Consider the following 15860-nt stretch of genomic DNA (forward strand, 5'->3'; position numbering starts at 1 on the left):
AGCATTAATGACAAACTGAGTGATTGCAATTAAGCATAAGTGACAAAATGCAATAACAGATATAGCAGGTCAGTGGTTCTCAATCCTGGTAATGGAGTATCATTGCCATGCACGTTTTAGAGCTTCCCCATCTCCCAACACACCTGATGCAATTAATAAAGTAGTTAACAAGCTGTTCCTGAGGTGAACTGGGTTTGTTAGAGGAGGAGCAACACAACAACGTGCAGGGCAGTGGTACTTCAGGACCAGGATTGGGAACCAGAGCTTTATACTAGGCCCACACTACAGGATTTAGAAAATCCTAATAACTGCTGTTAGCAGCTTTTGAGAAACCCCACACATAATGACACATTTCACCAATATGTTGTCCTTAGTCATCCTTCAGTCATCACAGCCCCCACACAACAAGATCTGCCAAGAATAAAATACCACACACTTTCAAATTAACCAAAAACTTTTTCAAAATGCTTATAAACCAGAGACCAGACCAAACTGGGACTTTCTAAATTTCTTGACTTTAGATTATTGAGGTAGAGAACACTAGTAGGTCTGTGTGCATTTTGTGAAAAAGAAAGAAAAACAGTTTTTACAGTGCTGATCAGAGAAGTTTTATCCTACTTTTTGTAAGGACTGTGGAAAAATGGATGTTAACTATTCGCTAACAGAACATACCAGTTCCCATAGGGGGAACGTTAATGGAAATCAGCATTATCACATCCTTCTCTTCACCTCAACTGTCCATTCAGCTCAGCTCTCCATTCAACTTGGTCTTTCATGCATGACACCAATACAGCATTTCAGGTTAAACACTTTTGAAATCGGGATGGCCATGACTGGACTTAAGTAGATAGGAAGGTTTAAGGTTGGATTATGCAACCCCCACATAGCAAGTTAATCTGGGAAGACAGTCAATTAAGACTGAAAACCTGAAAACAAATTTAGTGATTGTTGGAATGGTTGATTTAAGTGCAGAGTTAGCCTGATTTTCTTGTAGTGTGGGCCAGGCATAAGATTCAAGAGTTTTATTGTCATGTGCACAGCAGAACAGGCAGTTGCACTGTACAATAAAATTCTTACTTTGCTGTTCCTCCATTCAATGAATATAATTTTAAGAGAATAAAAAAAGAAAATAAAAATAACTCTAAAAACAGTAGTAAAAAAGTAAAAGTGCAAGTAAAAATGTACAGTATGTGCAAAGTTGAAATAAAATTAAAGTTACATGTGCAAATATGTAGAGCAGCTGTTCATAAAGTGCATCAAGTAACAGATGTAAACAGTAAACAATATTGTTCTGTGCAAGTAATAGATGTAAACAGTATTGTCCTAACAGCAGCAGTACAGTGTAGGTAAGGTGCAGTTATTGAGTGCAAGGTTAAATCAGTTCAGATTGGGAGGGGGGAAGAGGTAGTAAGTGAGGTATTCACCAAGCTGATGGCTAGTGGATAGAAAGTGGTGTTAGATGTTAGGCTGGGTGAGGAAAGAAAAGGAAGAGAGGATAACATGCAAATATGATGAAAGAACATGTTACTGTTTATGAGAACACTGACCATTTATTTGATTATAGAAGCATTAAAATACCACAACTGCACAGGCTACCTGTATCTTTCTGCTACTAGTTTTTAAGCTGTAAATGACCGTAATACACCTGCTTTCATCACAGACTGCCTCTCAATGTTCCAATATGTGATCTTAGATCTGCAAATACTGGCCTTCTGCAAATGCCTTACTTAAATATGAAAACATGGAGACACTTTACGTTATTATGCTTCTAACCTATGGAAATCAGTTCTACCTTCTATTAGGCAGTCAAGCTGAGTGCACACTTATAAGAAATATTTGAAAGCGTGTCTCCTCAACTTTTAATTAAAATTCTGTGTCTCTTTGGTATTTATCTTTTTAATTTGATCTCTGACATTGTTTTATATGATTTTAAATTAATACTCAGGTTTTGTTCTATTCCTGTCAAGCTTTATCGAAAGTCTGTAAAGCATTTTATGCTGCAAACTAGATGAAAAGTGCACTTATGATTTTAGAGGTTTTCTTGAATTTCCAGTTTCTGATTTGTTTGAAAAGCTGAAGTTTGTTCGGAGGCATTTACAAATGCAAAGTCTTATGTATTATTACTTATTCACTTATTCAAAGCATCTTTAGTGCATTATGATCATTTAGCTATATACATTACTGTGCCAGTGTTCATCTCTTCTCATTGCTGATGTTCTATGTGTGAAGCATCGCCGCAGTGCTCTGAAGCTCTTGTGTCTGATAGGCCTCGGAAAACAGCAACGTTGCGCAGCTTCCTCCTCCCAGTGCTGCTTCTGCTGAGTGAGCCTGGCTCTGTGCTCCCTTCCTCGCTCCCACTCTCCCACACCGGGGCGGATGCTATCCCCTGCCAAAAGGCTGTGCTGCTGCTGCTTGTGCCTATGTGGGTAAAATATTGATCTAATGGCTGCTGTGAACTCAGGCAGCTGTGTGTGATTCAGAGTGATAGGCCCATGGCCTGAGGTGAGGTAAGGGAAAAGAGAGAGAGAGAGAGAGAGAGAGAGAGAGAGAGAGACAGAGGAATGGAGAATATGTGTCGCTGCAGATGACAGCTAAGCTCAGTGGACCTTCCATGGTTGATGCTTAGCATGAGGGGGAAAAAAAAAAAACCTCCACCGGCAAATGCAGCGCTTAACCTTTCAGGCGAAAGTTGATGGAAATGTTTGACGAGATCAAAAGATGGTAAGGGATTGCAGGAATCGTAGGCTCTGAAGATTTATCCTCCTGTGGGCTTCATATTGAATACTAATGTCAAAAAGACGCTTCTCAGTTTAAAAAAACATTCCACATATGGTTGGATGAGAAGTGCTGCACATGTGGAATACAAACATAAAACTTTTAACTTTTGTGAAACACGCAATAGAATGCTTGTAAGACACATTTGATACATCTGCAATTGGATGGGTAATAAAGTCTTGCCAGTATACAGTCATCATTAATTTTTAACGCTGCTGAGTTTGTGTAGCACTGAGTAGAAGATGTGCCCACTAAGCCTTTTTTTCCTCAACAGATTCAAGCTTGTTAGTTTTTAGCAGCAAAGGGTGACAGACGTGTGCTAGAGTAGGCCTAATTGACAGATATGAGGATGTGCTCACCGCCAGTTTCTGCCACAGAACGTGCTGTGCTGTGAAAATGCAGCGGGTATGTAAATAGATGATCAGTCTCAGGTTTAGCTTGAACCTCTGTAGGGAGGCCTGTCCTGATTGCGATTAACTGACTTACTGGAGTAACGGCCCCTAGTGATGGATAAAACTCATTTACTGCCGGATTAAAAACACTTTCATTGTTAAAACATTTTTTATTTCATGCAAGACACTAGAATTGCAACTAAAGAGCATCACAGAACTTTTTAACATGTTGGGCGATATATGAGATTGGTTAGTCTGTTGAGCTGCGCAGGTCAAACACGGTTGGTGTGGCAAGCAGATATCATCATGTATGGTATTGTGTACATTTTAAGACATCCTCAGACCAGACTGCCAGGTTTCAGACCTCAGACAAAACAACCTTGGGTCTCGAGTGAAACACTGTCTCAGCTCTTATAAATCAGTCAAAACTAAGTGATGACTACAGACACTATAAAACTTAATGTTAAAATTTGTGTGATGTTAGCATTTTTGTTCTTTCTTCCTGTCATTACTACTGTGCGCTATTATTATGTTATTTTGTTTGACAAAGATTAAGCTTTAACACGCTATCACTTTGGTTGCTTCCACATCCGTTGAATACAGTACTGTGCAAATGTCAGACAAATGTTCATTTGTTTAATTTCCAGTCAAAAATGTTTTCTAGTTATTCATTTTTCAGCATCAAGAAAGCAGAAAACTGCATAAAACAGCCTCTAGAAGCCTCAGCAGATAATTTTATTTATTTTTTTGAGAATGTCCACTCTTAAATTCCACACTTTTTTTAAAGTTTCCATTCTTTTTGGGGGACTAGCTTTTAGTTTTTTGAAGAAATCTTTTGTCTGAAGTTATTTTTCCACATCTACAAAGTTCAGTATTAGGAACTGATTGCATTTTCTGTTTTTCACGATCTATGCAGTCTTAAACATATTCACTGCCTTCTACCCAGAAGATGGTTGCTGATAAATGGAGTACCTGACTCCCATAGTATTTATACACATAGACATTTTAAGGCTGTAACTAACAATGATTTCCATAATTGATTCATTGGTTCCTTGTGTCTTTGATTAATTGATTAATTGGTAAAAGAAAAATTGCAGCTAGTAGTCTAATTAAATATTTAATTACTTACACTTTTTTTTTTCAACAAATTAATATTTAAGGGTTACACAATGCTCATTCAAACATAAAACACCTACCCTATTCCTAATCATACTTTCTTTATGATCAGCAGTGCCACAAGATGCTTTCCGAATTGCCCAGAAGTGATAAAGGGAAAAACGAATGAACAAATCTTATGGTTGCAGTACCAGTCCAAGTGCTATTATAGAGGTAGTTTGATTCTACAAGAACTTTGCATTACTATTCAAATGATTTCTTCTAACAAGTTATGATAAATGAATTTGTGTGGTTGGTGACTTGTAATCAAACATGATATCACCAGGCACACAGAAGCAGCCAGTTATCAGCCATGTCAGACATACAGGGCCATAAGACATGTTCAGTATATGCCAAACCTGCAGTAAATAGGCACATTTGTCCTCAAAAATTTCAAAAGCATCTATCTGTATAAAAACAAAATGGAGCATTAAAAATCTCCACTCTGAAAAGCAAAAAACTTAATTTCCAAAAGCTTCCAGTGACCTAAAACATTGTGTTTGTGTGGGAGGGAGGCCAAAGCACAGAGAAAGTAAGCACACTTTCTAAAAAATCTGCGAAGATGAGCAGGTTTGTTTTGCATTACTGCATGAAATCACAGATAACAAATAAGTATAATTTAGTTGTGCAGTGTAGACAAGAACACAGCTCATCCCTACAGTCAATGGTGTTTAATTTAAGTTAAACTAAAACAGAGCTCTCTGAAAAGCAGATATAAATGGACTGTACAAACATCATCATGACAACTTATCAATGATAGGATTCATTATCAACGATGTGTTATTATCGACAGTGTGGATATCTTTTGATTGGTTGTTGTAGCTCCGCACACGTGCGTATAATGGTCTGTCATCTATCTCTATGGCCCTACAGCACAAACAGTGGGAGCAGGTGGTGAGGTTGGAAAGTGTTTGGGGAGGTTATGGTGCCATATTGCACTCATTTTCTCCTTGACCTGCGTGGTGTGTGAATGAACACAGCACTCTCTATATTCTAAAACTTATCTGCTGGAATTAAACACAAACAAGATGAACCACTTCTCTCTATAGCAGTTTAAATGATATAATAAGTTTAAATTACTCATCAAGTTCACCCATATTTTTGTTCTTTGGAGTATGTATGTCTTTACCTCTCTCTCTATTGATATATACTGTTTTGTGAGTAGCGTAATTTGTATTTTTCATCAGCGGTGATTACCCTAAATGAATTGAGCATGTTTTCAGCATTCGTTCATCTCTGTGGCTTTTCACTGTGCTGCATCAAGCTGATCTATTTATTTGCATAATGATTCACATGACTCATTATGTAATTTGGATTATGCTCACTCAAGTGCACAGTCATATTAAAGGCTTGTTTCTCCATAAAACATGCTGACTGCTCAGCATTCACGTTTGAGCTTCGGGTTTGTTCTCTGTCTTGTCATGCACTCGTGTTTCTGCTGTTGTCTTGAGATATCTCCCAGCTACAAGTAGTAGTTCACTGGCTCTTCTTTAGCTCGCATGCCTCTCAGCATTACACAAGAGCCAAACATCTTAAACGAAATTACACGGCTGTGAGCCTAACTCGGTCTCTTCAAATGCATGCTCTGGTGGTGGCTGCCTTTTGCCACACCCGCCCCCAATTCCATTTCTTTTTCTGGCTGGTGTCCCCTCCACTCTTTCAGACTGCCTCATGGTATCTTGTGTCTCTTATATCTGCTTAATGCGTGTAGAACATTAGTGCTGCACTGCACATGCAAATTCTACTTGCAAAGATGTAACATTTTAGCTTGACAAGAGAAATGATCTTAAGTCTAGCCTAAATATCTAAACTCTTTCATTTTGATATTGATGTAAGAACATAGTAAAATTATTTAACCAATTCCTGTATGGTTTTTACATCTTTAAGTATTTTTCGTGAAATTGTCTTATTTACCTGACAAGTAATTTAGCTTATTCTATGAACTGGCTTTTTTACTCATTAACATTTCAGTTTAGAAATTGTTTAATCACATATGATTCTTACAACATAATATTTGTTATTTTGATAAGATTTAGGATGGTTTCACTTGCCAACATATCATTTTTGTAGTGTGAAGGAAGTTTGGAGTATGGTAAGCTTAAAAACTGAACAAATGAAACCCCTGAACGCATTGTATGTTGAGACTGACTATTACCTGAGTAGGTTGGTCTACATTTAGGCTAAAATTAATGTTAGGTAGCCTTTACTTTGGTTTCAAGAAATTTACAGAAATAATTTGCATCAGGATGCACAAGCAGTTGCCACACATCTTTTTCTAATATTTTCTAAAAATATATATAAATCTATAATCTGTATTCATTCTGTGCAATAATTATTAAGATGTGCAGTATCATATGACTCTATTATCTATCCAAGGAATGTGCAATAACTAACTGCTACCTTTCTTGTCTGTTGTCTACTGTCTGTTTAGAATATATAGTTTTATAGTCCTTTTTCTTAATATTTAAGATTTTTATACTTTTTTCCCCTTAATTTCCTTAAATCCTTTATATATTTTAGCCTTATGTTTAATTGTTTTGTATGTAGAAAGTGTCGTTGGGTTGCTGCTCAATTTTGTTGTGCACTGTGCAATGAGAATAAAGACATATTGTATATATGTGTGACTGATGGAGTAGCTCTTGACTAGTCTTGAGTTTAGACAAAGGTGAAATGCATTTCGGGATATGATGCTACAGTTTTGTAGACTCCCTCTTTCGAGTCAGATTGAGAGTTTAAAGAGATGGTAGATGCTTCTCTTAAAGCCTTTTAAGTGTTGTAATGCTCTTCAAGATGGTGTCAGGGATTCCCTTGAGGCAAAATGTGAAGGAGAAACCTAAAAGTACATTTCTCCTCTGAAATTGTAATGCAGAGTCAGGAGTGAATGAAATCTTTTGTACCTGAGGCTTGTAGGTACATTGCTCCAGTGACACAGCCTGTGAATAACCTTTTGGTGACCCTCTCAGCATGTCAGTGGAAAGCAGGCGCTCGAGGTGGGTGATGCAGTTGCCGTGACCCAGGTCAGCTCCTCCGCTAGAGAACTCTGCCAATATGCTGCAGAGCAGAAACCTAATCATGCATTGATGTAAGCTGCCCTACCCCCACCTTTTAGTTGGCTGTGTTATTGCTCTAAGGAGCAGCAGTGATTTGCTCCACTGGGTTTGATATGTGACAGCCACTGCAGGCTGCCCACGAACAAGCCCCATCACGTACACCCCTGTGCCCACGTCAGGCCATGCCTGCCTGGACGAGCACGCTTTCTCTGCCTTGCGGAGGAGAGACCCAGGGAAGGATTTGACTTGCATTCGCCCCCCCCCCCCCCCCCCCCCCAAGAAAATAATCAGGTGTTGCTAGGGAATGTAAGCAAACATAACAGAGACTGTAATGGATAATTGGCTTGGTGGGAATCTGCCGTCAAAATGATTGACGTTATCGAATTGTGTGATGATTTGTGAGTGGACAGCGTCTGTCATAAGCATCTAATGCGTTTGAGCATGATTGCTATAATCTTTCTGGCCTTTTAACCTTTACAGAAGTGGCAGAGCCAACTTTTTCAGTGTATCAGGGAAGTATATGATAATGCTTTGTAGTGCTTATAATGTTGCATAATGGAAAAAGTATGAAGTCAGGTTGGTGTCAAATGAATCTGTATTGAATGACAGCTTCAGCTGTACCACACAGGAGCTAGAGCATCAGATGGCGGAATGCATTTCAAGGTAATTTTTGTCAGTAACGGGGTGGTGGCCTCTCTAGGGCTCCTACAAGCTAAGGGCTCAATGAAAATATACTGTATGTGTTGATGTTAAACGATCAGTTCTGAAATATATACGCCTTGTGAAATGGCTGTTACTTGTGATTGGTTGTTATTATTATTATTATTATTGTTATTATTATTACTAGCAATTTTTTATTATTCATTTTATTAAGTGAAATTATCTCACTATTTTGGCAGATAATTTAACTTAATAAAATAATAAGTAGTAAATAGGTAAAAATATCTGCAAACGTTATGGGGAGATGTAACAGAAAAAGTTATTCTTGCTTTTTTAGATAAAACTTGTATGCCTTTGTAGCCCATGTATGGTAACATAATTAGTAGTTTAAAAACGTCCATTCATTCCTCAGTCCATACCGTCCATATTTGGAAACTAAGCTGTAAAAGTGGCCTGTTTTTTTTTTTTTTTAAAGATGAAATGAAAAACTACATTTACATATATTTGCCCATTCAAATTTTTCTCCACCTATTTACACTGAAACTATAAGCAGGTTTTCAGCTTTGACTGCTTTTTGAATGAGGCACAGTACAGGGCAGCCATTCAGAACAGAGATCATTTACATTTATCAATCTTAAAAGCACATTAACACAAACAGCCTTTTTAATAGTGAGGGATAAAGAGAGACTGCAAAATGATGTAAAAATTGTAATTATTACTTTTTGTAACATGAAACAAATAATAGTTATAAATAAATCTCAGGGGAGAAACAAAATGCAGTAAAATATAGAATATGGGCATATCAGGAGCACAGAGCCTCAACTAATGTAAAAATGTGAATCCAAAAAAATGTCATTTAAAAATGTGAATCCATTTAAAAATGAGACCCAGAATCACTCAAGCCACCCCTGGTCCCTGATACCATTTTAAAGGAGCTGACATTTCCAGATGATACAATTTTCTCTGGTTAAAAAAGAAACAAACAATCTTCAGTCATTTTAAAGTCGTCTGTAACTTTATGCACTTTACTGACTGATATGATTGTTAGCTGACAAATATGATCATGACTCAAGTGGCAATTCACAAAGATACATAAAAGTAACTATAAAATAGGTAAATTACGTCAATTTTTAGAATTCTGAAACAAGGATGTCTAGAATACCCTGTTTATTGTTTTTACCAAAGGCACCTCAGAAGTGAGTGGTGTGCACACATACTCAAATCAACTACATTTTTTTATCTGGACATTATTTTTTTATTTTATTTTATTTTTGGGCAGGACATTTTATTGGCCAAACAATATATTGATCAGGCCCTTGTTTCTGGTGTCTGAAGTAGATTGTCTGAGATGAGCTGTTTATATGTAGCTGTGGACTGTGACAGTTAAAAGTAGGTTTGCTATTATAGAACAGTGCCTGTCTTTTTTTCAGCCTTTATTTTTTTTGTAATGGCATTCTCTCTCTTAATGCAGCCAGAATTTGAAGTGCCTCAGACCCCATAGGAGCAAGAAGGAGAAATCTAAGATGGCTGGCAGATTGTGACCCAATTTCTCTTCTTATCTCGCATGTAAAATCTGCTCTTCTCCTGATCCGCTTGTTTCTTCTGGTCGCCCCCGTTCTTGTTTATGAGCTCTGCCTCCTTCCCCTTGTTTCTGAGAGCTAGTGTGTCAGAAAACGTGCTCATGTTGGGGTGTATCTGTGCCTGTGTGTGTGTGCAGACATGCATGTAACGTCGGTCACGGTGAAGGCACAGCTCAGTTTGGCTAATGAACATCTGCGGAGGTCCTGATCTGCGGAGGCTCGTCTAATTCACAGCAATATCTCAGGCCGGCCCCCTCAGTGCTCCTCTCAGAGCTCTTAATTATCAGGGAAGAAGGCTTTTATGTCACAAAAGACTCTCCTTTTGAAGTCTTAAGAATCAGGCTCCGATACTCACGGAGGCATCGCAGCAATTTCAGAAAGTTGAATACATTCAGTCTGAATATGCCATCCTGTGCTGCACTGCAGCTTTGGTGATGGATTTGAATCCATAATTTAATCGCTGTGAAATGTTAGTCATGCACCATTCAGTGTGCTATTGTGGGCTATATTGTTAACCCATGACAATTAGAGTTCATTTATAGCAGTTAATAGAGGTTTAAAACACAAACCTCAAATGCCCATAAAAATAGGAAGCAGTGATTAGTAAATTCTCTTTGATCTTTATTAAATTGAAAAACATAATGTTTGATATTTCACTTTCTGAGCTTGTTCCAAATTCGATGCATGGAGCCCATTCCAAAACAGTTGGGCGTGAAGGACAGGCGCACATTTACCACTACATCTCTTTTCATTTCAGTCCATTTCAGATGAATCTGAGCCATTTCTGCTGTGCAGAAAGTACTGTTTTTTAGTATTTGTGGATGCAATGAGAAACTATGTTTTTGTCAGTGGCTGGTCAAAGTATTCCCGAAGTATTCCCGAGCCCACACTCGGTGTACTTCAACCTACACTTCTGTCACAGAAGAATGCCGTTTTTAATGTGGTGCCATCTGAGGGATCACAGACGTTCGGTTGTGGCTTTTGTCCTTGCCCTTTAAGCACAGAGATTTCTCTGGATGCCTGAATCTTTTGATGATATTATGCAATGTATAGGTTAAAGTGCCTAAAATCCTTGCAATTGCTTGTTTTATACTGTTAGATTATTTACTGACAGATTTTTGACAAAGTGGCAAGCATTGACCCATCCTTGCTCATAAAGAACTACACCTTTCCTGGTTTCTCCTTTTATTCTGTATGTGTATTTAAGGTGTTTATAAAACTTGGCCTTAACCACTTTGACTCATCTCTCAGATCTATGTTACACAAGTGGCCACTCACGGCAGGAGGCATGGAGGCAAGTGAGGAGCGGATTATTCAAACGAAATGCACTCACCCTTGGCACCTCAGTGAGCTAAACAACTACTCATGCGAACAATGCAGAATGTTTTTTAAAAATTTGAGCATAATGTGCATAATGTCTGCTTTGTCTGGCTATAAATGTGGAGTAGAACTTTTTATTTATTTCAGAATAAGCATATATTTATAAAAAAAAACAAAGTTGATGAGGTAAAACATGAAATATCTTGTACTTGTACCATTTTGGTTAAAAGTAAATGGTTAAATGTGGATTTAATTTTTTATTTCATTATTCATTATATGAATTGCTACCTAGAAATAAGTGATTTTTAATGACATTCACAATACATCCACAATGAATTAAATTCTCTGGGGGCAGTCATGGGCTGGAGGTTAGGGAACCGGCCCTGTGACCGGAAGGTTGCTGGTTCGATCCCCAGAGCTGACAGTACATGACTTGAGGTGTGTTTGAGCAAGGCACCTAACCCCCACCTGCTCCCTAGACGACGTGGATAGGGCTGCCCACCGCTCCGGGCAAGTATGCTCACTGCCCCTTAGTGTGTGTGAATGTGTCACTTCACGGATGAGTTAAACTCTGAGGTGAAAATTCTCTGTTGTGAGACTAATAAGGGTCTCTTAATCTTAAATGGTTTCCATATTTTCTGTTTTATTGTCATATTATGAGCGAATTATATACCCAGGCCAGTCATTTTGCAATGTGTTTTTTATTCATGGTTCTCTCTTCACCTTGCTCTCATTGAAATTAATATATTCCTCCTAGCACTTATTGTGTTTATGTAATAAATGTTAGACATATTTATATGGGCCTGCAGTGGAGCAGGTCACACTGTTAACACAATACAAAATAGCTTTTGCAATTTGCTTAAATATGTGATTTGAACATATGCATTAATGTAGCTCACTGGTGGAATTGAAAGACAGTTTGAGAAAAAAAAATATTTGTGCAATATGCGAAATCCTTTCCCATCACCACTAAGCCTGTTACTGGCAATTAAACAACAAAAAGATTGCAGGGGTATGAGTTATTGACAGAAATCCACTCAAATGGTGTTGCTCCTCACTGAAATGGAATTCCAATTAGGACTGGTATTCTCTGGCTGCTTTGTCCGGGTGCTCTCCGGCCTCCAGTCAGACGGAGAGATAATCTTCTGTTTCATTTAGAAATAAGGTGCTGGGCTGCATTACCTGCTCGCTGGTTTGGCAGGGCGATAATCGTTGAATCATGCCCCAGGGCGTTCTCTGGCTGGCTGGGAAAGCTCACTCAGAAAACCAGATAATCAACTTTTCCCTGCTTCCAGTAAATGCCATCTGTCTTCTGCCCACTGACACCTTTTGCTTAGGCTTATCGAAAGGGTGAAGTCTGAGCCTGCTTCAAAGGAGGAGAGCTAATCTTGATGTTTCTTCAGTGTTTTAATTTGTATGTGCCATTCTCTTTCTCTGTCTGCAGACGAGAAGTCTGATAGCGGCGAGCTTGATCTGGAAGGCATTGATGAGGACGAGATCGAAAAGGTCTGGCATTCATGCTCTTAATGTGCGATTTCATATTTTCTCTTGCCACTTGAATCTGTAAGCTCTTACAGCTCATTAGGCAGTAATGTGAAGTTCAAAAAAGCCCTGGCCTGAATCTTCCATCCCTTATTAGCTCACATTAGAATACAATTTGAGATATTACATTCTAGCTGTGTAGCATTAGCCCCTTATCAACACTGCTCTCCTCTCTGCAGTACATTCTTAATGAGAAGGAGGTGCAAGCTAAGACAGAGCTGTGGATGAAGCAGAATGAGGAGTATCTGAGGGAGCAGAAAGGTAAGAGAACAGACAGAGCGGCTTAACACATTCATTAACTCGCAGCTTCGCTCTCGCAGCGCTGATGTCTCTCGTTCCAGCTGGTGAGCTGCCCAGGAGGAAGAAGGCTCAAATTAAAAAGGCTAAGAAGAAAGAGGTTTTGTTGTTTTTAAAAACTCATTTGGTAAAGTGGGCTGCTTCCTAAGCTTCAAACTTTAGATCTTATCCTATAGTCTTATAGCCAGGTATGGTGATCATAAGGTTAACAACAAAAAACAATTGAACAAGCTAATAATCATATGCAGCAGGATTATTAGTGACAGCAGTTCTTTGGGGTCTACAAGAAGGCAAAAAAATTGTGGTTCCTGTCACCTAGTGGCTTAATAGGGGCTAATGAGAATGAGCCCCAGTGCAAAAAAAAATAATACTAGAATGACAGTGTAATTTAGGTGATTTACATTGACTACTAATTTAAGATTTTTAAAATGATAAATAATGAACATGTCATGCTGTAGATGGCAAAGGGCTATCATGAATGAACAAATGAGAGGAAGATAAACAGGCATCAGGGCTATCTTTTAATGTTGGTGGAAGCTTGTTGGAGGAAGAATCTGCTAAGCAGATGTATCTTACATTTACATTTTACATTTACAGCATTTAGCAGACACTCTTATCCAGAGCGACTTACAAGAAGTGCTTTGTCTTTCTAGAGAAATTATCTTTGCTAGTTACCAGTAGGTTAGAGAGAAAGCTAGTCCTGAGCTCAGACACTGTTAGAAGCAAAAAGTCACTGTTGATACCTAGAGAAAAAGCAACAGAGTTGAACACAGAACGGTGCAATATAATACAGTACATACAGTACAATACATTACAATCAATACTTAACTCAGTGCTCATTTAAGTGCTTAAGTGTCTTCAGTCTGCCTTTGAAGACAGCGAGAGACTCCGCTGTACGGACATCCAGCGGGAGTTCGTTCCACCACCTGGGTGCTAGTACAGAGAACAGTCTTGATGCTTGTCTTCCTCGTGCCTTGAAGCATGGTGGGTCAAGCTGAGCTGTACTCAAAGCTCGAAGGGCTCGTGGTACAGTTTAAGATTTCACCATTGCCATTGAGCAGGAAGGTCCTGGAGCTGTGAGTCGAGAACTATAACTGGCTTTCCAGAATCACTCCAAGACTTCTTGCCTTTACAGACAAAACAATCAGAGAGTTCTCGACTGAGATGGCAAGATCGTGATGAGGACCTGTAATTGCAGGGATGAGTAGCAGCTCAGTCTTGCTAGGATTGAGCTTCAGGTGGTGAACTGCCATCCTTGAAGAGATGTCAGACAGACATGCCGAGATGCGACTGTGTCAGAGGGTGAGAAAGAAAGCATTAGTTGAGTGTCATCAGCATAATGGTGATAAGAGAAGCCATGAGAAGATATTATATCACCAAGAGAACTAGTGTAACGAGAAAAGATCTTTCTATGAGTCAAGGGTGTACAGTCGCATCAGTGTTGATATGTAGGGCCCAGTGAAGATTTTAGGGGCCTGATCGCTATAGCATTTTGCAGACACTCTTACCCAGAGTGGCTTACAATTTAATCATGATCCAGAGGTATGCAAACATAGAGGTCTGGGTCTTGCAAAAGTACACTTATTGTATAGTGAGGTATTTATGCCCAGGCAGGGAATCACATGGTGACTTCAACATCAATTATTTTATTCTTGTTATTTCATTGTTGTGCTACGATTTAATTGATGGAGCTGTTCCTGTATTGTATGTTTAATAAGTCATTGTTGTTGAGCCATGCTAGCAACCAAATTGGCTGTGTGGACAGTAAAAAAAAAACTGGACTGAGAACTGAAGTTGTTTCTCAAAACTGAACAAAATCATTCAGTGGTTTGATGTGAAATGCTCTGTTTCAGAGAAACTTGCTGAGTCAGAGTGGTAGTGATAAGAACCAGACTTCTGATCAGTTTAATGCCTCTTAAAACTTAAAACTTCACAGAACTTTACATGAAATACATAAATGCCTGATACATAGTTGTATAATAAATTTGCGGTTATGTTTTGATTTAAAAATGCACCTTTTAAAATCCATTAACATCACTTCAAACTGCTCTAAATTACTTTATTTAAATTTTAATCACTTAAATAGACAGATTTTGTTTTTTAAATGTTGTAAGCCCCCTTTAAATTCTGAAAAAATGATTTATTAACTATGTCCTGGCTACATCTTTAACCTGAAATTCCTCTAAAGGTTATTTCTTCCTGTCTTTCCAGAAAAAGAGGAGAGAATAACTAAAGAGAAGGAGCAAGGAATATATAAGGAGAAAGTAAGTGTGAATGTATGTATGTGTGACACTGGTCATCAGAGGTGGTGGCCTTTGCTCCTCTCTTAAACTGGGTTCCTCAGACACACAGCAGCTGCTGGTCAGATGGGGGCTGCATACTTTCCATTTTAACCAGACCACTCCTCCAGTTTCACCCCAGACTCACAGTGTTGCCTGTGTTTAACCTGCCTGCTCTGACATCTGCACCGCTGCTCTCAGCCAGGTCGGATTAGCCAGCCCCGCCACCAGACCTCTAATGAGGTGCAGAGAACCTGATCCTGATAGCAGATACAGTAGCCCATGCGGAGAGCAGTGCTGCTGTGCAGGGATTTGTTCCACTCTGGCACATAACAAACATGGCCTTTGAAGATCACTCATGATCATATGAGCTGAATCGCTTTTACAGGATACTAATGGGATTCTGTCATCTTACTGATGACAGCTGTTAGACTTGCATCATTTTGTGGAAGCCCAGAAGGGAAAATATACATAGACGAATCATTGTAATCAAAGATTTAATGGTGCCCTGATGATGTCATGAAACATGAAAGGTAAAAGGGCTCATATCACATTTATGAAGTTTGATGTGGTATGCAAAAATCATTAACAATTCCCAGCCCCTACAGTCCCAATATAGAAACTAAACTGCCAAAAACAGACCATTTTGAATTCATTGTCCTTGCAGTATAAATGCCCGAAGCATTTATCTCCACCTATTTGGCTCACAGTAATTTAGCACCATCCATTCACACAGATGTTGTAAAGACTGTTTCAGCATAGACTGCTTAATAGAAATAAAGGCCAGCCAATCATAACAGAGATCGTTTA

General features: G+C 38.7%; 1 protein-coding gene across 3 annotated transcripts in view; it reads left to right on the plus strand.

Annotated features, from left to right (window-relative positions):
- The window catches only part of brf1b (BRF1 RNA polymerase III transcription initiation factor subunit b), a 77570-nt gene that overhangs the window by 43787 nt on the left and 17923 nt on the right, over positions 1-15860 (plus strand). For all 3 annotated transcript variants that reach the window (XM_017682933.2, XM_037537796.1, XM_017682934.2), the window contains 3 exons: positions 12377-12438; positions 12654-12735; positions 14983-15035. In XM_017682933.2, the coding sequence (XP_017538422.1) occupies positions 12377-12438; positions 12654-12735; positions 14983-15035 (197 nt within the window). The remainder of the gene's footprint in view (positions 1-12376; positions 12439-12653; positions 12736-14982; positions 15036-15860) is intronic.

Source organism: Pygocentrus nattereri, chromosome 4 (assembly GCF_015220715.1).
Source record: "Pygocentrus nattereri isolate fPygNat1 chromosome 4, fPygNat1.pri, whole genome shotgun sequence".
Taxonomy (NCBI): Eukaryota; Metazoa; Chordata; class Actinopteri; order Characiformes; family Serrasalmidae; genus Pygocentrus; species Pygocentrus nattereri.